The sequence below is a fragment of the Muntiacus reevesi genome, chromosome 4, assembly GCF_963930625.1.
Source record: "Muntiacus reevesi chromosome 4, mMunRee1.1, whole genome shotgun sequence".
NCBI lineage: Eukaryota > Metazoa > Chordata > Mammalia > Artiodactyla > Cervidae > Muntiacus > Muntiacus reevesi.
In genome coordinates this window covers 132,129,562-132,153,862 of record NC_089252.1, presented here as the reverse complement: position 1 = coordinate 132,153,862, position 24,301 = coordinate 132,129,562, and the positions used below count along the sequence as shown (strand labels likewise).

The following is a 24,301-nucleotide window of genomic DNA, read 5'->3' as shown; positions in this document are numbered from 1 at the left end:
AGGGGATCAACTATATGATGAACAAAGACATCCAATTTCAATACTGTTGAGCCCAAATAAAACTGAAATGCTCCTTAGTTTTTCCTTTCTTAAATATGTACATTCAACATTTTTGCAAGTGTTATGAATTCTAGTAAAAATAAATTTTTTAACCTAAGTTCAGAAAGAGCAAGAGAAAATTCAGGAAGTGCGTCTATGCACTCTTTATTTTAGCTTTTTTTTTATTACATCAGAAGTAATTATATTTGTTAATTTTTTATTATATTTTAGCAACTTAAATACATAATAAAAATTTCAGCCAATAAAAACAAAGGTTGGAATGTTAACTCAAAAAAACATACAATTCTTACTGCCTTCATAAAATGTGAAGCCTGATTGAGGGTACAAACTTGAGGCACGCGTCTGTCCGAAAGACTACAAACTCATCAAAAATGAGAACTATGGATCCATTTCTTATTATCCCAAATAGTACTTCACACACTGTAGGTGTCCAAAAAAACCCATGTTGATTGAATTAAATTTATATAAGAACTGATGTAGAACTTCAACTAAAAACATATTACTAAACTGAAAAGAATTGAGTTACAGAAGCTCCAACTAATTATTAGAACATAATGAGGATAAAAATTTAGAGAAGGAAAAAATAAGGCATGAAGTGAAATTCAAACCTGGTTTAAAAGAGTTTTACCTTTCACTTTAATTAGGCAAGGGACCCTAATTTTCAATTATGAAAAAAGGCAGAGAAAAATGAACATGGACACCACTGAGTGGGGAAATTTCTGAAAAGAAAATCTTACATTTTAGTTTTAGTTCACAAATTTCTACTGACCACATACATGTGTATGTCAGAAGTCATTCTCTTCTGAAACATGAAGGATATTTAACAGCTGCCTAAACAATCCTTGAACAAAAGCTCCTGCATGTAAGCATAATTCTCAGGGCCAAAGTTGCACAAGTTTGTCTTAGGAACAAAACTAAAAAGAGAGAACACGAAAGTCATAAAGAACAGAGTGATTATGAAGTCAAAGAATGTTTGTTTAGGAAATCACTCAACTCTATCATCTGCCTAATTTAAAATTTTATTACAGAAGATGTCTAACTGCTGTAAATATTTTCCCACTAGAGACACTTACCGAATTTAAGTACTTTTTCTGAAATTTAATTTTTAAAAATCAGTTAATCTTGTCCTTTAGCCTTGAGGGCTTCCATGCATATCCCTAAAGGCTGTAGGAACCACAAGGAAGATTCTGAGTACAAAAAGCAGATCGTGCTCTGATCCAAGCCATGGAAGTCATCTTCATTTCAATTAATTTACTTTGCCTTTATGAACTTAAGAGTCTTTCAAGGAGGCTGACATTTCACTCATCTGAAAAAGCCTGGAATGTGACAGGGGAAAGGGAGGAGAAGTAAATCAAAGGGGTTAGCAGTTTTCCAGATGCAATGTATTTTTCTTCTCTTCTTTTCCACCAGAAATTTGAGAGGCTTCTGACATTTTAATTCCGTGCAAAACCACAGTAGCAAAAAATGTGTACAGCTTCTATGTCAAAAAAACACACACACGTGCACTTGGACATACTCATGATACAAATATACATTCCAAACTGCTGTTCCTTTAACTGAATATTTGAGTGTATTTATTAGATGTTTGTGTGTAGTTTCATTGACACCATTCTAGTTTAAAAGCAACAGCAGATTTTGCAATTTTCTTTTTGTGTGTGATAACTCATCGCTGAGGCCGTGCTGGCTTGTTCGTTAGAAAAGATGCTATTTATAGAAACTGTTCTCATAACTGTACTTTTAATCATATCAGGATATTTCAGTTATCACCTTTAGCCACATGGTTTCAGGAAACGATGCCCAAATATTTCATGTAAATGCTGGTCATTTCCAAAGAGCTCTTTTTTCATTGCATGGAAATTCACTAAAACATCTAGAGGTAAAAAATCTTCGAAGCCCACAGATAAATTCTCAGCAACAGAGGATATGCCCATTATGCCTTGGAGCCAGAGATGGAAAAATGGCAGTTAACTCCCCAAAACACCCTGCTTCAATATTTACCTGACAGCTTCAGTATCTTGACATTTTCCCCAGTGCATTTCCTCCTTTTTCAGATATTATTTTACAAGGGATTTCTTGTTATACAGAACTAACATAAATCAATCTATAACAGAGGAATTTGTTTAATACATTTATTCTTTTAAGAAGTTGCATGATCATATTTCATTGACTCGTACAATAGAAAGAAAAATCTTACTACTAAAACAGAGTTTGTGGAGATGGGTGCATGGTAAACCTATTTAGTCTTTTCAGAGGTTCATTCTTAGATTTTAATGTTAAATAATAACAACTATTCATTTAAGCTGGTCTCACTGTATATCTTGACCTTTAGCAATTCCACACACAGCAGCTTATTGTGGTATCCATTAAATAGGAGAAATAAGAACGTTTTACTTTGCCACTAAGAGAGAAAGAAAAGAGCACTGTATGTTACATGGCCCATGAAATATTGGCGGTGTGCTCCTTGGCCTTCATTCGAAGAACTGCGATACTGGAGGACCTCCTTTCAAACTCTGGCTTTGTTTCAAATGCATGTCCATTGGTAGCCCCGGTAAGAAGAGAGTCAGTGAAAAAATTGTTGAGGGGCACGTGGCTGAACTGGTTCTGGTGGTTTGAAAACCCCGTGTAACTGGAATCTGTCCGAGGCGAGTGAGAGTAAGGTGTCATACACGAGGAAGTGTCACGTGGTAACATGCATGAAGTAACCACAGAACCGCCACTTGCATTTCCTGCCCACAAATTGTTCTGAATCTGGAATATATAAAACAACAGATATTACATTTACACATTCTCACTTTGGTTCCTTACTTTTGGGAAACTGAATTTACAAAGTTTTGCTAGCTGTTCTTTGTCTGCTCCTATTTAGGGTGGTCTATAATTTCATTCTGAGTACATCAAGCAATTACTGAAAAATAATTATTTGAAAGATTCTTCTAGTTTGTTATACTGGAATGGATCACCAAAACCCACATGCCTGACCACATAAAATACTCTCAATACATGTAAATCTCTTGAGGATTCTTTTTACAGTCATGATTTTTAAAATGAAATCTGATTTAATCATTATTTTTGATCAATTCATGTGTTTAGGACAGTGATTAAAATATGATTAAGTTTAAATACAGTTTTCATCTTTCTAAAGAAAATTATAGAATTGCTTTTTTAAGTTCCATAGCTGACTCAGTGTGGTAGTTTTTGCTAGAAACCAATGCTGATACCAGGCTGGTTGTTCTTTAGAGATATTTTTAATCAAAATTCATTTTAGAAAATGTTTACTGTTTCATTGCTTCTCATTTCCTCTAGTCTTGAATATCTCTGTCAATAGGACAATTATATGCATATTTTAAATATTTATTCTATGATTTATATATGATATAATGAGGTTGCAGTAGACTTACAACATGTAAAGCAGATTTAGAATTCTAAAATTTGACCAGTACCCAATAATGGAAGCACAACTGAGAAAAATATTCAAGTATTAGCAAAAATACTATATGAATAAAAATTAAGTATGAGGTAACAACTTACATAAGATTGAAAACTGAGTTATCACTTGTGTCCAAGAAATTCACAATCATCATATTAAATCCCTATAGGAAACATTTCTATATGGTGCAGTATTATCAGCAAACACAAATTTCTTTAAAGTTACTAGCATGCAAAAGAAACACTAAGTCAAATTTGTATACTACAAATTTTAAATAGGAGGCATCTTAGACCAGCTATTTAAACAAGAGCAAGGAGAGTGATCACATGCGATACTGAGAAGCACAGAGAAAATCCTGACAGACGGCAGGAGCTGGGAAAAAGCAAGGAAAATGCTGCTTGGTATAGCGTAACAGAGACACAGCCTTGGAATACGAAATTTGAAAATTATATGCCTTTTACAATATTGTTACACTAGATTTAGACTTACACTAAAACATAACAGCAGTATATATGTTTATCCAATCTGGCTTTCTTTTCTTTTTTAAAATCATAATTAGAACAGAATAATCAATCACTTAACACATATAGAAGAATAATTTTCTTATATTTCTTTTTACATAGGAATTTCAGTTTACTACTGTAGCCTCTGGTATACTCTTAAAAAACCCAAGCTTAAGCCATACTTTTAAAGACAACTTATTTTCTATTAATAGCCAAAATATGTTAATGAATCTTCTAGATTACATTGTAGAGACGTTACTCTGTCACTCTGAAAGGGTCACTTAACCATATTCAGGACTGAACAAATATCATCCTTTAGGTGGGGCTTCAATGATTGGCAAGATGCTCATTTTAGTGTTGTTTTTAAAATAGTTCTTTCTAAGCTGCTTTAAATATGCCAAATCTGTGGGAGATATCTATAGACCTCTATCTAGCTATCTAACCAGCTGTCCATCATGATTTGCATACTTTATTAATCTTTAAATTGTCAAGGGCTATGCTGTTTAAATTTTGGCTCATCCTACGACGTGTGTCTCCCTTGACCCAAAATACGATGATTGGTGTCAGTGACTGCTGAGCTATCTATCTCAAACCAGCAGGAGGGGCTGTTAATGTCATTACTCTGTCAAACTAGTTCTTCCAACTTGATCCGGGTGATTTTCCTCTGACATTCAATCAAACATTGTGCTACACTGAAAAACCACAGTCACATGTCTGACAAAAGGGCTTTCAGGAAATGAAAGTGAATTTGCTTGCTTACTTTTGAAAAAATAAATGCAAGGCCAGATAGTGGTGGAGAAAGATTATTTAGGCTTTACGTGTATTAAAGGATTCCTCAACTTACAAAGCGTATTGCTAGAAATTATTATTGAACTCATCTACTTGTATCCCAAATGCACAGGAATATATTTAACAACTAGGTAAAAAAAATAAATAAATAAGGAGAGTAAAAGCAAGGAAGGTGATCTATGAATTTAAATTTTAAGTATTTTCACCCTAAATGAATTTAGGAAAATCTCTCCATTTTCTATGACATAAGCAAATATTGTTAATTTTGATCAAAACTTATTTCAACATGATCAAGCAAGTTAAATGCATTATTTTTCATGAAACAGAACATACAGAAAGGTCTTCTGAACAGAACAGATTAATAAAGCAAGTTACTAACAGCAATACTTTAGTTGGACTTTAAGAGATACCCAAATATTTTCATGACCAGTGAAGCTGTCACACACTTTTACTGATATGCTGGGTTTCCATGATTTCTGTCTCCCATCTCTTCCCTGTCTTTCTTTGATTTTCAAATTTCTGGCATGTTTTCATTTGACTTTGGGGATCTAGACGGTTTCTATATTAAAGTTGGATGCAAATCATAAAAAATAATATCCCCAGTGAACAGAGGTCTTGCCTCCTTGGAAGCATTTCCTCTGGAGGTGTAAAACATCTGATGAGGACAATCAAGACCATGCTCATGATATCTAACAGTTATCAATTAATGGCCACGTGTCAAGCATTTTGTTAAAAGCATGATGACTTCTGAATCGTTCCAATATACAAAAAGTTATGTGCCTTTACTATCCCCATTTCATAAAAGGTAAAACTATAAAACAGAGAGCTTAAGAATTTCACCCAAGATTGGATAACTCCCATGGAGAAGGTCAAATCTGAACCCCAGAAATCTTATGAGATGCTACAATGACATAAAAACTAGTCTTATGAGTTGAAATTATTTACTTATTCACAATCCTAAGCTTGTGTGTATCTATAAACTCCACTTTCTGAAAGCAAAATTCCCAATGATCACTCACAACTGTTTCTCATCCCCAGGCTTGACACAGTACATGATAAATCCTTAGTACACATTTATTAAATAATGGAAATCTCGAAGAATATGAAATTTGGACTGATTCATCTTGAAGATGTAATCAAAATTTTGTGGACAATTTATGCTAACATATCTAAATTTTTCTCTCATGATTTAAATGCCAGAATCACCATACTACACAATCTTAACAGAAATCATGAAAATTACACTGCTAGAAACCCTGTTGACTCTGTATCTTTAGGCAGGTAATCTTCTTTTTCTTTTTTGTTAAACACTTATTATCTTATCTTCTGGAGATTCTGATTCATTAAGCAGGCAGTGTAGCTGAGAGGGTCTGTACTAAAATAATGGCAAAGATGATAATGGGGCTTCCGAGGTGGGACTAGTGATAAAGAACCCACCTGCCCATAGAGGAGAGACACACATATGAGACGTGTGTTCAATCCCTAAAGATGGTAAGACACAAAAGCAATTCAGAACATCACTTCGGATAAAGAAACACTACTGAAGTCCAACTTCCTTCCAAATGCAAAAAATTCTCGTACATTTTCAATTATGTTCAATTTTTGGGATAAGAAAACTCATCCTGTTTTAAAAAGTATTCCATTCCCCTCTGGGGAGCTCTGTAAAAAGGTGTAATCTTCCTCTCTCTTCTCTTTCTGGACAGAACAAGCAGCATCCTTCTTACATGAGAAAATTTTCAAATATCATCATGAGATTATTATACAATCATAAGTCTCTCTTCTCTAAGGATTCTTCATGTTGATTTCCAGGCAGTATCATTCCAGTCACATTCCTTTGGATGAGATGGAGGTTGTCAATACCCTTTCACTCTTATAAACATCCAGCACTGACAACGGAATATCATATTCTAGATGTTGTCTGATCACTGTGGGGATAATCTAGCAGGTATCATCTTTGTTCTAGATCATCTACTTCTATTAATGTCTGAAGAAGTAGTGTGGTTAAACAGCAAAGTTGTTTGAGCTTGTAGTTTAATAAATCTACCATTGTCCAGGTGGGCTTCCTCTATGTCTCCTTCATTCCATTCTTCTAAGTGGTCATTTTAAAACGATGTGCTAGAATCTGCAAGTCATATTGTCTAAAACTACATATATATATATTTAACAACAGAGAAGTTATACAAATATCTTACTGACTTATTGAAAGAAATACTATATTTGCTGTTAAATTTTGAAATGAAAGAATGTTATTTTTTCTAAGATCACTACTTATCTTTCTAATATTTTTTATACTAGTTCATAGACACTAGCACCAAATAATTTTTTGTAAGCTTCTAACTGTATAATATGCAAGAGATGTACAATCAGGAGCAATGTTATTGAATGCCCACATTCTTTTTCAAATGTGCTTTAAAAAAAGGAAAAGAAAAAAGGAAAAAGAAAGATTGCCTGTCTTTACATTTTTTCTTCTTTGCTGTGTTTATAAGGAGTGGATAATCTAAAAATATTCCATGTTTTAATGTGGTTCACAGCATTTTTTAAAGTTCTGGGGGTATGTTCAAAGCATTGTCCACGGAATTTAGCCAACTGCCTCCCATTAGCATGAATGAAAGTTCAGCTGACTTACCACTCTCCACTTTGAATGTCTGCCCCTTAATGTTTTTCTAATCAAGTGAAAACTTTATATTTAATTATTCCACAGCTTTGAATTTTGGAGGAAATTTTTTTTTGTCTGATTCTATCCAAGCTGAAATCATTTAATGTTCACCTTCCTTCCAAGGAATTAAAAGCAATAGCTAGAAGGAGAGGGTTAATAGATAAGTATACACACATATATTAAGAGTTCTTCCTTGTGGATCTATGTATGTCATGAATTGAAGGAACAGAGTAAATCATGGATAGGAAATTATAAATCTCATTTACCTTCACCTTAGAAACTTGATATTAGATATATTCCTTACATAACCAAAGCTAAAAAGAAAATTCTAGTATGCTAAATGTGGTATATATTTCTAATGTTATTTTCTGATTTTACTGTAGTGGGGAGTTTTTCATACTTCTAAAAAACCTCTTAATCTAGGTTTATTATTCTTTCCCTTAGTTGTAAAGTAGCATGGTGTGTAAAAAAATACCAAATAGTTTCTTGATTTATATACTCTGTATCTCAATGTTAATGGTATTTATGGAGATATTAGCCTATAGAATTTAATCTGGATTTAATAGAAATACTGAAAAATTTGAGAATATAGGAGCAATTTTAGAGCATTCTTTAATTTTAAAGCATCTCTAAGCCTACTAAATAATTTTTTTTTCTACTAAAATAAGTTTACTTAATCTTACTCCTCCTCTACATATAGACTGCTTCTTCCTGCCACCAACATTTATATGTACACCACACACACACACACACACACACACACACACACACACACACACACACACACACACACACACACACACACACACACCAGGATACACATATTATCCTACACTCACGACCTTCACATCACAGTCCAAACAGTTCCCCGTGGGACTTAAAGGGCTGCTGGGAAAAAAGAGATCAAGGATTCACAAAGAGGTATTTGTGATGATGTTATAGCAATAGTTTCTTTCCGTTAAAATCAAAAAGTTGATTTTGGCTTTTCCTGTTTGACAGAATGCTTACTTTTATTGACTACTCTGAGTATTATTCAATACTTACTATAAAGATTTATTACCACATTATCACTATAGAATTTAATTTACCAGATTTTTATATGGCCTCTTTTAAAAAGGCAAACATCACTTTTGACAAAAGCAGTTTGACTTTTTAAGAGGCCATTATATTCTTTATTAGCATATCCCCTCCTTTAAAATTCAGAGGGACAAAGTATTAATAAGAATTATATGCTTATTAACTTGCAGATATTTCTAGCTGTTGGGACTTTAGGGTCCCATTAACTTTTCTAGTAACTACATCAGTAGGCTTCTGGCAGGGAGAAAGGATATAGGTGTTTTTCTAAACAGTGAATTTGCTACCAGTGAAGAAATAATATACACTGAGACTTTGTGTACCTAGGGGAAAAAACCCACTTGAATTAATCACACAGTGAAGAGATAATCTGTGCACATTTAGGTACTACTTGAGATAGAAATGAAGATACATTTTCATTAGCGCCCTCTTATTAGATGTAATTTTAACTATATATATATATATATATATATAAGTATATATATATATGTAAATACTAAGATTTTGGAGGAATTAATTTCAAAAATTTTAAAAATGTGTTCTCAATGCACAGCATTACTAAGTTGAAGTGATCAGAAAGTATTCATTCATCAGAAAAGGATCACATGTTAATTGTTCATTGCTACTTTGAGTTCTTAAATGAAATTTCATCTTAGAAATGTATATATGGATTTCAAACAGGAGGAATGCCTCTTCTGTTTAAAAAAAACACTATTAGATGTAATAGTCATGTGAGACTAAGAAACTGGAAAGAAATTTACCATACAGAAAAATAAAAGTGTGTGTCTCTTTTTAGTGCAAAACTTAAAAGACTATCTCAATTAGTCTCATTAGAATTGTTAATGTCTGTAAATTCAGAATGACATCATATAAATGTTGTTTAAATTTTGCATTATTCAAACAATATTTGAAATATGCTCCAAATAAAAGATAAAGGAAACATTAAGAACATCTTTCTTTTTACTGTCGAATGTGTTCTTAAATTTTAAATTGTGACCATTACAAAAAATTTTTATAGGAAATCTCACCCTACATACCTTAAAATGAAACTTTTCAAATCAACTCACTTTAGGAGAGAATAAAATCACAGCATTTGGCACTTGGTATTTTTTAAAAATATTTATCCAGCAACAATTATCATTTGAAGTATTTTCCAATTATTTGTCACCTTATTTTTCACCTATTTTAATGCATGCATCCTAACTACTGTTGATTCACGATTGCCTAATTCATTTTTAATGAGAATTCTACTACTTAAAAAGTTCAGAGTTATAAGAAACAAAAATGATAAGCTTTCTTTGTAAATTATTAACCTAAAATGTAAATCAAGTATGCAAACACAAAGTATTTATACAGTATATTTTTAACCTTAGAGTGTTTCACAAGGTGTCATATATAAGCTTGCAATTTATTCTTAAAATCCTGAGTCAAGTTATCAATTATATTCATCTTATATTTGAGTTAACTCTAATTTAGAATTTTATTTTTGCTATTTTAAAATCAACTGTGCATTTGCACGAATAAGTCTATTTAATGCTCCATAATTTAGAATAAAAATGAAAACTCACAGATGCATGTGGTTTAATAAATGTGGTGCACATACAATTCTGGATTAAGGTATATCCTGAGGTTCACACTAACAATAATGGTTTAAACTGCAGGTTTTAATCCAGAAGTTCTCATAGACTTCTCAGACTTTGATGCTTAATTTCCCCCCTCCTCCTTCCAGAAGGTAGTTTTAATATGTATGAACAATTTAATTTTATATTTTTAATTTTCACTTTTTATTACTTATTTTGATAATCTATTCAATTTAGTGATTTACTCTTTCCTCTTAAAATACAAAATATGTACAACCAAACCAGTTAAATACAAAACTTAACAGTGTTCACTTAACTAAAAGCAAAACGAATAAAAAAACCAGCTAAGTTATCACTACTATGTAGTCTTTAAATCACATTAACTTTGAATATTACATTTCAAAAATAAGTCTATTTTCATAATCAACAATGTGAAAGCACTTTACTTCTTCTAGAGGATATTCTTTACTTCTTTAAAGTATCTAGGATTACTTTCACCAAATAGAAGAATTATTCACTGTCTGTGTCTAGCTGTACCTTTACTTGATCGATACTAACAAAATCTACCTCCTGCTACACATAACTTAGTTTTAACATACACATATATGTGAAATGCACTTTATATGTTTTTACATAAATATATATATATTTAATTAAATTAGGAACGGTATCCATTGTAAAAACTATATTGATTTGAATAATTTTTATCTTTCTATAACTATAAATATTTGTGCTTACAATCACGTGATAAATTGTATCACTTGTTGACCTAGTGCTGTTAATATTTTGTCCCTCCATTCATAAAGGACGTTTCACTGTGCTACAATATATGACCATCTCATTGGTTGTTTGAAACATATGGAACTACTCATTACATGATGCATCATGTATAGCTACATTATTAACATTTTTAAAAGATCCTGGGGTCCTTGTTTACTTCAAATACTTAGGTGAAAAACAGAAATAACAGTGATAAAAATGATACTTTTTATAAAGGTAAAAACTGCTCCAGGTACCTTTAAATCACAACCACAATGGTTAAAGGAAATAAGCTTCATATTCTTTATTTAGCTTAAATAAAGGTAAACGTCAAGATTAGGAGAGAAACTTGTTGATAGAAGAAGGCAGGGAAAACAATATCTTCATAATCACTATTTTACAGAAACTTTAAAATTTTCTTTTAAAAACTGTATAGCAACGTTTGAAATAGTATGTGTTAAGCTAAAAATACTATTCAGCTTTTCATCTGTTTTTTAAATTATTTTAGTGACTACAAATTATCTATAACTTGAATCCAGCGTTTGCTAGGTTCAAACTTGAAGTGGCATATATTTATAAAGGCATCAATTAAACAACAGAAAGCAAAATGACTACATGGGTCCTTTTGTACATTTGGAAAATAGATATAATTATGATTCCACTATTTACTAAGTAAAACCTCGCTGAAAGTTTTGGTAGAAAAACTTTCAACCTTCTTTTCAAATTTTTGATGAAAAAATATTTTCTAAGTGAGAAAATAATTTTTGTGGATTAAGAATATACTCAAATTTTCCTAAAGCTATCATATTTATTTGGTTATCCTAATTTAAAGAAGAAAGTGTATTTAACTGAATTTGTTCTTTCCCTGGGATCCTCAAATAGTAAATTTACGCACAGAATGTATTGATTCAAATACTACAACAAAAAGGGGCATTCAAACCACTTAGCTACTTCTCTACTACAGAAAAAAAAATAAATGAATAATGACTAATAGCTATTATAGAATCATGACTATTTATTGAGCCCTCATTATGTACTAGGAAATACTTGGCATAAACTATTTTAATTCTCACAAATAACATATGAACGTCTATCACCATTTTATAAATGAAGAGAAATGTTCCTAGCGGTTAATTTATTTGCCAAAGGTCTAAAAATCTATTAAGTGGCAGAGCCAGGATTTGAACCCACAACTACCTGATTGTGAAGCCCGGAGGCATACATTAATCCATGGCCCACCCCAAATCCCAGGATTTAGCTCCATGGACTATTTAGAAATCATTTTAATCCTCTCCATAACAGAAAAAGTATCATCAACATCTTCATCTACACTAAGATCACCAACTCTAGTACCAACTGCACCTCAATTTTACAAATAAAGAATCAAGATTAAGGAAGTCCAGAGACTTTTTCAAAGTCACCCAGCTAGTAAATGATCAAGTTAATGTAAGCTTAATCTGAACTAAACCTAATGGTGCAAAATGAGCACTTCTTCTAAGAATGAAGGCTGGCTATAATCTTTCACTCAGTCATGTCTGACTCCTTCCAAGCCCATGGACTATAGTCCATGGAATGGTCTAGACCAGAATACTGGAGTGAGTAGCCTTTCCCTTCTCAAGGGGATCTTCCTAACCCTGGGATCGAACCCAAGTCTCCAGCATTGAAGGCAGATTCTTTACCAGCTAAGCCACAGGAGAAGTCTATAATCTTTCTAGAAAATGTGTATAACTTAACAAAAAATATTTTATTCACCAAAAATAATTATTTTAAAGATGCTTTGGTTTTAATAAATTAGAAACACATTAGAATCTAATGTTGATAGATACTTGCTTGGTTCTTAAACTCAAGGACAAAATTATGTAAGTCTCTTTTGGTGTGCTTGATATATAGTCTGCATCAAGAAATGTTTGCAGAATTTGTAATATCTACTTTGCAATCTGTCTAGAAAGCAGGAGATTTTGTCTGGATCATTTGTATAACCTCTGTGCCTAAAACAAGATCGAGCATACATCTGTTTGATAAAATGCAAAACTATAAAATGATAAAACTCTGGATGAAAACGCATTAAGCTGAAAGGGGTCTGCAAAATCTTTCTAGTCTATTCCTTTCAAAGAGGAAAAGTTAGCTGCTTAAGACCACAAGGCTGGTTGAGAGCAGAGATTCAGAAACCATCTGTTTTATAAAAAATAGACTAATTTTGTTTTATAATGTACTCCTGAAAACTGAAGTAGAACGAAACTTTTTTCACATCTATTCGGTGTACACATAATCTGCTTAATACTGTGATGATACACATGTGAGTAAGAACTGAATCATCTTTTAAATACTGTACATCCTAAATGGTGTGGCAGACATTTTTACACAATCCACCACAAGGTCGGTGAGAAAGTGAAGGCATTGACAGGGAAAATCGAGAGGCTTCCTGGTTTAGGTGAGGGAAAGGGAATTCAAGATAGAGGGAAACAGATTTAGCACAAGCAATGACTCTTTTCTAAAATATCATGTAATGGAGAACATCAAATAATTTAATTTAGCTATACTGTATTGACAAATGGAAACTAATATCGTGACCCAAAATAGAGCTTTAAAAAAAATAACACTACTATTTTCACTACATCAAAATATACTACCTTTAATTACTACTGACATCACAGTACTCACTTTTTTGTTTGCTTTCAAACATGAGCAAGTTTTAAAAAAAGAGTATCTCAGTCCGAAGAAGTATCTACATTTTTAAAATGTTTTATTATTTAGGCATTTTTCCTTTCCAAAGTAAGGCGATGTTTCAGGGTCAAAATTGAACTATTTCAATACTCAGTGTTGGTTAAAGGAGAAAATGTTGCATAAGGAGGCCGGGACTCCTGAACTCAAAACACTTGGGCTCCAATTCAATGAGTTAATGGCTAAAAGGAGGAAGCCTGGCTTAAAACAAGCCCTCAACTGGTAGTTACTATTTTTACTGTTACAGCTGTTGTTGCTAGTGTAATGAAGACCAGTGAAAACAAAGTATTTAGAACATTTTAGAAAGTATTAATTACTATTCATAAATAAACATTGTATGTTATATATAGATACTTTATGCTAGGTAAGATTATGATACAAAGGCTTACTATTATGAGCAGGCTGAAGGAGAACATTTTCTAAACCATTTCTGGTTTTGATGTATTTCTGTGTATGCTTTTGCTTCCCTGCCAAATTGCTAATTCTTTATTTCTGTCCTGCCGCCAACTTTTTCTAGTTCCAACTTTTTTGTAATTAATAATTTTTTTCTGTAATTAGTAACAGTAACCACATTCAATGTCTTATTGCACTGAGTTGGTTAGGCTCTTTCAATTCCTATTTTTCCCATTATAAACTATTTTCAAGTCACATGATTTTTTTTTTTTTTTTCCTTTTTAAAAAGAAGTTTCCTTAGGCTGAGTTTTGAGAGACATGACTTTGGCATAGCTATTTTTTCAAACAAACTAAAATAAAGTCAACCACATACTTTTAAATGAAACAGACTTTCCCCCTGACTTTCTTCAATACCTAGAGTGGGGAGTGGTAGACACTTGATTTCAGAATTTCTGGTAACCAAACATTAAATGACTTAGCAGTACAGAAAAGTACTGTGGATTTGACGGTACTGATTTTTATCAATGTTAATGAACTGCATTGTCAAAATAGCTTCAACATATGATGTCTGTGTTCCCATATTTAAATTATGAGGGTATAACCAAATATACATAAAAATTATGGAGAACCCACAAAGAGAAATTAGTGCAAAATTCTATTATCTCTGAGGGGAATTTTTTTAACTAATCCTTTGTTGGCGTGAAAAAGACCATCAAATGTATAATTTGACCATACCATTTCCTTTCCTGCTTGAGCTACTACGTGACCTAATTCTGCTAATTGCTAATATCGAAAGCTATGAGGCACAATAACATAATGGCAAGATAATTTTAGGAGGTGACTAAAATTAAGGCTGACTGGAGTGTATTGTTATATTAAGCTTTTATATAGAGCTTAATTGGTGCAAGGCCCTATTCTACACATTTTACGATATTCTAAAGAAGAAAGGGGGGCTAGCAACTAGGCAACTAAGAGCAAGGAGCAGAAAAGTGGAAAACAGAAATAGAACAATGAAAGGAATGAAGACTGAAATAATAAGGTGAAAAAAAGTACGCTGCAGTCAAGACTTAGCAGTAAGACTGCTTAAAGTCTATTTGAAAAGAGTTCATAATTTGTGACTTTATTGTTTCTAAAGTTATCACGATCAAGTAGTTTAAAAGTATGTAAAGTATATGCCATCTCTGTTATCGTTCTATTGTTTTTCACTGGTTGGCTGTGAACATCTTCTGCTCCCTTGAACTAAACTGCAGATCTGAATAATGCGACTTAAGTCTTATGTTACGCTCATACTACTTACCCTTAAGAGCCACATTGCCTCTGCTTAAGTCTGAGTTTTACTACACTAGTAAAAGTGAAAAGATATCTCACTTTTATTAGAGGCGGTAAATACCTCACCCCTCGGTGCCTCAGCTTCCACATATAAAAAATGGGAACAATTAATATCACCTACTACGTAACGGTATTGCAGGGATTAAATGAGTTAATAAAGGTACACTGCTTAGAAGAGTGACTGACAGAGAAGGCTATAGTTTTGTTAACAACTAGGAAAACTGCAGTGCCTGCTCCCATGGAACTTACCACCTAGAGGAGAAGCATCCTTGCAGCATTTTGCTTAGAACTCAACTAGGACACTCAAAACATGCGCTGATGGTAAGTAACCAGGAGGATACACATATTTTTAAAATAGGAGAAAATATAAAGGAAGTACTTTAAGATAAACCTTTTGAAGTAAGGGAAATAAGATTCTTCTTAAGGTATGGGCCTTTATTCAAAAGGTACCCATATCACTGGTCTTTAAGAAAACTGCAGTGGCAAGGCTTAGCTGGAGTAGCCCTTTATAGACTGCCCTGTAAGGAACCACTCGTGTGACCATGGACCAATTCTTTTTCTTAACTCATCTGGCTCTGGTTTCCTGACTTTTAAAACAAAGGAACTAGGTGATCTCTAAGGCTCTTATATTCACATATAATATTACATTAGTAAATTTCATGAATTAAAAAAAAAAATTTCATGAATTTACCTGGAAGAGTGAAAGTCTCAAGATAGGTTTTTTAAAAATCATGAAAGGTACAAGAACACAAAGACAGCATGAAATTAAAGGACTGAATTCATGCTCACAGGGTATGAATTTACAGTTGAAGAAAATGAATATCCTTAAGTTTGGAGCTATGATGATTTGTTTACTGGACTATCAAAATATTCCATCAGTATATGTGTTACATATTCATTTTCAAAGTAGTCTCTTACAACATACATCATTAAACAATAAGGAATTAAATAACAGATGGCTTGTTTCTTTTAGTACATATATTCTTTATGTAGCAAATACAATTTTCAATATTATAATTCAGTAGCGGAAAAATGAATATCCAATTACAAAGACAAAATATATTTTATTTATGTGCATTACAAAGTATGCAAAAACAACCCTCTCTAAATTAAAAGAAAAAATTAGAGGAAAAACATTTCTAAATACTCTTAATGTGATACAATTTAAAAATTAGGTCCAGAACTAATTCTATACATGTTTTAAGTCACAAAGGGATAAATGTTTCCTTGAAACAAGCAGTTTCAAAGCTGAAAAGACAACATAGGAGAAAAAATAGTTTTAAGTGAACTGAAGGTTTCATCAGCCACATTTAACAGTAGGTTATGGTACAGCTCATAAAAAAAGAGCCACAGAGCCTAGCAATGTTTTATGTATTTTAAAAGTTAACAAAGGGAGTGAGTCTGAATTATTAAAATGCAGAGTAATCAAGAGACAGATTATTGAATGATGCTACTTAAGCTCTTGCAATGTATACCAAAGAAAAGACCTTGAAATATTTTAAAATAAAAATAAATATTTTAGCAAAATAAAAATCTAACAAACATGGAAATAATTTTTGGAGATTAAGATTTTCATTCTTGACTATTATATTAGACGTGATAAAGCTTACACTAGCCCTTTGAAGAATATACAAACCACACTTGTGTATCTCAGTGTTCTGTGCAGTTTACCATACCTGTGGATAGCTGTCAGTTCTTGGCAAAACTGATATGTCATAGGTGGCAGCAAAATGGCTCTTAGCTTGTTGGATCTGGCCGTAACGTTCTCTTTTCCTCCACTTGGCCCTTCGATTTTGAAACCAAACCTAGTTTTTTAAAAAAGTAGAATTTCAGCTAAGGAATAGCTGGCAATGCAAATATGATGGTCAAAGACTTAAAATCAGAAAAGTAAACCAGGTCAAGAAAATTACAAAAGCAGAAATGTTTTTATATTAGAAAGGGACCCACAAGTTTTACTTTCTATTTTATTTTACCCCGATATGATAAGTGCCATGTCTACTAGGCAATATAGTTTAATAGAATGAGACAAGATGTTTTCAAAACTTTATTTAATATGTCTGAGCCTCTATTTTTTTTTTACTTATGGAAAATAAAAAAGAATTAGATTATATGACCTTGAAGATTCCTTATATCTCCAAATTATCATAGATAATAATCCTCTCTCAGAGAATGCAAGTCTGAAAGACACTCATAACTTTTTAATTTGGGGTTATGTATAGAACACGAACTCAGTCAATCTATAACCAAATTAATATCTAAGTCTGTCAAAACAATTATCTTTAAAACATGTCACAAAGTGAAAGCTCTTCTGGGTTGTACCCAGACTTACAAAAACTTAGAAAAATGTAAACAAACACATTACATCTAAAACATATGGCACCAGCAGAAATACAATGATTATTTAGAAGCAAACTAGTAGGATTACATGTTATATTGAGTATGATAAAGATTATGGATAAAATGGTATCATCTGAAGCTGAACTATGGTTTTAAAATATACAAACTGTTTAGACATAAAATGTATCACTTATAAGACTTATTTTCTCTTATAGAAAATGCTCATAAAATCTTAAAGATAATTTCTCCAATTTAAAATACTTATGGACAATATAAATTTTAAAATAGGACAGATATAATCAAGTGTCAAGAAAGACTGTGTATTAGTATGGCCTCCACACAGTTACTAAACTGTTTTCCAAATTTCTCTAATTAATTATACAGTAGAAACATGTCATCTATCTCCCTCAGAGGGTTAAATATTAACCAGTTCACACTTGTAAGATCTCCAGAATCTTCATTTTAATATTTTAGGTATTAAAAGGTTATACAAAAAATTAAATTCAACATGTATAATTTACATGAGCAGCTTTCAGAAAACTGTTTAGTCTTCAGAGAACTAGCTTCAGAATACAAAATATTTAGGAAAAAAGCTGAAAATGAATTATAAAAATGCACATTGTAAAAAAGCATTTCACGAAAATTTATTTGAACTTTTTATCCTTTTTTGTATTCAATTCTACTCTCTCATCTATTTTCCTTCACACTTATGGAGACATGTTAATATTCAGCCTGGAGTGTAAGCAAGTATTGCAAATTCAAGATGGCAGTTTGGAGAGTTCTCAGCAATCAGAAGAAGGCAGGGAGCTACCTGTTCAGATGGTTTCTCAGAGCCCTGCTGGTGAGTGTGTATTAACTGCCCACTATATTCAGGGCTTAAGACAACAGTAACAACAAAACAAAGCAAAGTACTTTTTCTCCATAGACGGCACCAAGAGCATACTAAGGGAATTTAGTAATGAGGGCTTTTTTCTTTAGAAGAAAACTTTGACAATCACCTTAAAATAGGTGCCAATTACCACTCTTATGCAAAAAGCAAGGAAACTACCTGAGTAAATAAGGTTCAGGCTGACTCTCTGGGCGTATTCTTAGACCAAAGTTAACCAGGACTTGGTGAAATGTTTAAGGGGAAAACAGACTTTGTGCACAGCTGATCATCTATGTGTAAACATATTTTTCTATGGTTGTGAGTATAACTAATTTAAATACATGAACACAAGACCAAAAAACACACGGGTGGGGTTTGTGCTAAGGCTTGACAAATCTCAAATTCTTTCTTAGGACTGACTTTCTCCATATTTACTTTGTGAACTAAGATAAAATAACCATTTGTCCCTATAAACTAAAGCAAAAATCTGCTGTTTGTTATTCATGCACCACCAGATGTTGTCTTTAACAATGTATAAGAGACTTACAATGACTCAGTCTTCAGAAGGAATACTATTACTCCACTCAGAACAAAAATTTATTTCTTTATTCTAGTGATTATGGAAATTGCAAAATTCAGTGTTATTTTTTTTAGAGTCATAAAAACACACAAAACGAAAAGGTCATTCTCCTGAATTACTCTTATTTGGGAACTAATGAAATAGTTTAAAAATATGAAGGCTTAGGAAAAATAGAATACGCTTAAGAATTTTACCCAGTATTTTTAATTTTGTTTTTTCAAATTATTAAAAAATGTAGTATGCTGAATCATCTCATTTGATAATTTGAATACAATTTTAGATATAACTTAATTGAATTTATACTTTTAAAAGTTACTTTTAAGACTATTATTCCTACTGCTTCTGAAAAAATCATGTATGTTATCCAGATTTTACAAATTACAATGGAAAGGCATGTATTGCTGGGACTAGAAAATTGTAGATGTGCTTATATAACTTTTCTTTAATTATGTATAGTGAAAATAGTTTACAGTATACCTAACAACTGAGAGTTTGTAAGACTGTCATTTTTTCCCTTTGTTTTATTATAACTCCAATCTTGGTAAAATTATAGATGCTAATGGGCCACTATACAAATAACTTACAAATCTAAGGTATATAGCCCCAAAAAGAGCTTCGACAGCTGATACAATAGAAAAATAAAATACATGAATTACTAAATTGGAGAGCTATGGTTCTGGGTTTTTGTCCTTTAAAGATCACTTTTTGAAATCAGATATTTGTTATCATAGTCTGTTCTTCTAAAATAAGCATTAGCTTTTATGCCTAATTCTTTTCTCTTAGGCTTGTGTGTGAGTTGTTAAATCGTTTGCAAGTAAAAAGTAATTTTAGTAGACTTACATGCCTCTGCTAGGCTATTCTCTGTCTTCAGCAGGAGAATCAGCTTCTGCCTTTGTGGTAAAACTTTGGAATAAACTTTGTGGTAAAACTCTGTGGCAACCCTGGAATCATTCTAACACTACCCCCCACCACCTCCCCGCTCCAAACACACACAGCCTCCAGCCTTCATTGGCTCCTACCTGGACCCTGGCCTCAGTCAGCTCTGTCCTCAGAGCAAGCTGCTCTCTGACATACACATCCGGGTAATGGGTCTTCTGAAAGACCTTTTCCAGCTCCTCCAGCTGCAGGCTGGTGAAGGTGGTTCGGTGTCTCCGCTTCTTGCTGCTGGACACGTTGCTGTCACATTTATCCCCAAGTTCGTCCAGTTCTCCCTTCTCTGGAATCCCTTTCCCAGGAGACAGCCGGAGACTGGTACAGGTGTCCATAGCTCTGTTTAGTTCAGTGTGAAGAGGCTGTCCTTCTACTTTAGTGATCCCATAGTTCACTGCACCCAGAGGGGGAAAAACAGTTCTCAGGATTGCAAAACACCTTGATGAATTAGGGTGAAGTGATACAGAGCATCAGGCAGGTAGTCTGTTACGATTTATCGTGCCGGCATTGATTTGATCATCATATTATCTACTATTGGGCTTCCCTGGTGGCTCAGATGGTAAAGAATCTGCCTGCAATGTGGGAAACCTGGGTTCGATCCCTGGGGTGGGAAGATCCCCTGGAGACGAGAACTGACTACCCACTACAGTATTCTTGCCTAGAAAATTCCAGACTGCATAGTCCATGCGGTCTAAAAGAGTCAAACAGGACTGAGTGACTTTCACTTTATCTACTATTATTAATTCACTTTGGGCAGGTTTAGAATCATCTAAAAATGTGTACATGGAACTTATATAATTTGCCAGCATCACATATAGCTCTGTTTTTCAGGATTAATGTAATATTTATCCACATAATTTATAATCAAAGTAGTCATATTAAAAGATTCTCTGGTTTAAAAAAAAAAACTAAATGACCATAATTTTTTTTAAATGAGCCGAATTTCATATGTCTTATTTATTCACAGCAGACAAAAGTAAGCTACTAACAGGGCTCAAAAAGGACATTTCAATTTTAAATACTGTCTGTAAACCAAAATCCATACTCTTCTCAAAGTTATGTTTCTCCTTCACACAAAACCTATGGACTACAGATTTAAGAAATGGCATTGTTTCTACTATATTTCCAATATTTCAACTGCATATCATGTCCACATTTAACATTTTAATTTCAAAAAGTGACCTACTAAGTTAAAAAAAGAATTTTTCATCAGTTTCTAAAAGTGTTTTTACAGAAAAGGATAAGATTTAAGTAGACTTCTTTAGCTGCAGTTATCTAAATATGTCAAATTTATGCTTAACTCTTTTAAAACATGAAACTGTCAAGATAGAAAGCTTTACTCTTCCTTGCAATAAAGCACAAAAATTAAAACATCTATTAGACGATTACAAAGGATATCACCCTGCATTCTGTTTAGGGGTGTTTTAATTTCAGTGATTTCCTCCAGATTCAATTGCGCCCCCCACACAAATGTAACGGATACACATAACGAAATAGGAAACATTTTTTTAAGTCGGCTCAGCCATAACAATGTAACAGTTCCAATGAACTGTTATACTTTTTTCGTTTTTGTCTATTTTTAAATTTTCTTACAATGTATTTTTAGAACTGCTTTACTTTAGTCATTATGCAAATGTATTGAACTCTAGAACCTAGGTAAATCAAATACCCAATAACCTTTAGGCAAAAAAAGATGTGATGTAAAACTAAATATAAAGGAGAGCCTTGACTGATTAACAAACAATACAGTTTTGTCTCCGTGGGCAGAGTTAATGGGGAACTGCGGTAATTAGCGATGGGGGAGGGGAAACAGGCGTGAGGGTAAGGGCATCTCAGGAAAAAGGCAGGAACTTGCCTAAATTTAGCGGACTCCCTGTTGCCTACATTCACCTTTCTTAAAAGTTTCCTATCAAAATCCATCCTAACAGTGTGATGTTCTTTTAAAACTTTATAAAGTATCAAAAATCACCTATTTCTCTTATTTTTGGAATCCCGACAATTTAAATAAAATATTATGATTCTTATTCAGCAGTCAACAGAGGACATTTCAGAACCATTTAAAAAAAAATCCTGTTCATGGAAATAACTTTATGGATACACTTAAAAATTCCAAAATATAAATCCTGCAATCTGAAATATAGACAGAAAGTCAAAACTTTAGTATATTAAAATAATTTGTTTCGCGTCTTTCTAAATAAGTGAGACTTAACGGATTTTTCTGTTTGTTCCTTTATTTTTTATTTAACCTTGCAAGTCAAAAGTAACTTGCAACGTTGAACAAAATGAGGCCTTTTTTAAAAAAAGGCTATTGCGTACTAAGTATTTAGAAGAGGAGCTACTATGAGCCAGTGGCTCGCCAGATTGTGAACCTCCATTAAAATAGGGGGCGGGAGGCTTGTTGTAAATATTTCACACTTAATTCGTTTGTTATTTTAAAGCAACCCGCTCCTTACAGCTTAACTGTGGAATATATACAATGATAAGGAAAAGTCCTCTTGGAATTGTAAACTTGCTTTAGCTGTCGCTATCTGAAAAAAATAGGTTTGTATTGGGTTACAAGATAGAAAAGATAGATGGTTTGTTTTGATAACATTTTGACTTTGAGATACTTGGCCATCCAAAGTTGAAGATTTCACCCAGAAGCATTCCGAAAGGCTTCTTAGAGGCGACTTCTACCGTGGAGTCAGAAAAATCAGACAATGCGGAATTCGCGAGTGAGTGATTATATTCGGGATTCTTTGCCCGAAGCTACGTAAAGTGATTTGGCGTTGGAACAAACATTTAGGCTGTTGTATAGCAAACCCAAAGAAGCAAAAAATCACAAATTCACAGAAACTCATCTAGTAAGCTTCCAACTTCACAAAGAAAGATATCGTTACGTCTTGAAAAATTTAAAAAACCAAAACAAAAGGTTTTTCACCTAAGTTTTCTTGTTCGTGACGGCAGTGACGTCCTCTAACGAGCTGTGATGGATTTCAGCTCCGCCGGCCCGGGGCAGCGCGGCGGGCTCGCAGAGGAAGCGCGCTGTCTCGACTCAGTTACGCTCTGCTTAGCGCCCTATCAGTTTACGCCCGGGTCCCGGGTAGCGGGACTCCAGGGCCCGTCCGGGACGCGACTCGGCAGCAAACGAAGAACCGCGAGGATGCACCCCGGGGACGCGGGCTCCTTCCTTGGCTCCCCGCTCCCCCCGTCTCCGAAAGTCTGCAGCAGCCCCAACTCCGCTTCCTAAAACCAGCACCGTTCCACCGCCTTCCTCCGCGCTCCAGCTCTCCCGCTCCCCCTTCCTTTCCTTCCTTCTTTCCTTCCTGTTTTCCTTCCTTCCCTCCGTCCTTCCCTCCCTCCCGGTCCCGACCGGTCCCCGCCCTCGGATCTGCGGGTGGGCTTCCGCGACCCCCCAGGAGCCGGGGACTCACCGCTGCTGTCCAGACTGGGCGAGGTCCTGTCGAGGCGCACGTGATGCTCGGCGCGGGGCAGGGGCCCGAAGGCCTGCACGCATTTGCCCGCCGACGCTTTGCTATAAAAGGACTCATTGTCCAGCGTCTCCATAACGTGCTCCAACGCGCCTCCTGCGCCCATGTAAAAATCACTGTTTTTACTCGGTGGGCTCTTGAGGGCAAACTTCTCGCTCAGAAACTCCATAATCCTGGAAGGCTGTCGCAGGGCTCCCCGGAGCACGGGGGGCTGGAGCGCGCTGGGGGAGGGAGCGAGTGGGCGGGAGGAGGGAGGGCCGGAGAGGAGGGAAGGGGAAGCGAGCGCTGCGGCGACTGGAGCTTCCCGGCTCCGAGCCTTTTAAGACGTCCCGGCTGGAAAGGGGGCACCCGAAGTTGCTTTTATATCTTGAAACTCAGCTGGGCTCCTCGGGCAACCTCCCAGTTCTAATGAATATGAAAATAGGCAGGCGACTAAACTCCACCCCGGGCCCCCCTCCGCCCCCCACCCCACCCCCATCTTCCCCCCACTTACCCGCGCAGGGCGCGTCCAGGCCTAGGTTAGACAGACAGCTCCATTTCAGACAAATGCCAGCAGGGACGAGGCTACGACACTCAGAAACATTGTCGCCGCGACAGTGGACTGGCATTTCGGAAGAGCTTGGTGAGATCGCGAGGCAGTTAACCTTCCACTCCCCGCGCTCTGCGCCCTCCGGGGCCACCCGCCCGGCACCGGGTCCCCACCCCGCCCCCACGCCGGCCACTCACTACCAGAAAGATTTAGAGGCGTCTTAAGAACTTGAAAGGAAGTAATGCTCTAAGGGGCTTTTATTTCATCCGTAAATCGTTTATGTGGAAGATCCACATTAA

At 34.5% G+C, this 24,301-nt stretch overlaps 1 protein-coding gene across 1 annotated transcript; it reads right to left on the bottom strand.

The window, feature by feature from the left end:
• Positions 1-221: 221 nt before the first annotated feature.
• ALX1 (ALX homeobox 1) lies at positions 222-24,056 on the bottom strand. The gene is made up of 5 exons (XM_065935481.1): positions 23,967-24,056; positions 23,417-23,878; positions 20,093-20,397; positions 16,965-17,093; positions 222-2,808 (listed from the first exon to the last, which is right to left on the bottom strand). The coding sequence occupies exons 2-5, from the start codon at positions 23,640-23,642 to the stop codon at positions 2,488-2,490; spliced, it is 981 nt and encodes a 326-aa protein (XP_065791553.1). The 5' UTR covers positions 23,643-23,878; positions 23,967-24,056; the 3' UTR covers positions 222-2,487.
• Positions 24,057-24,301: the final 245 nt, after the last annotated feature.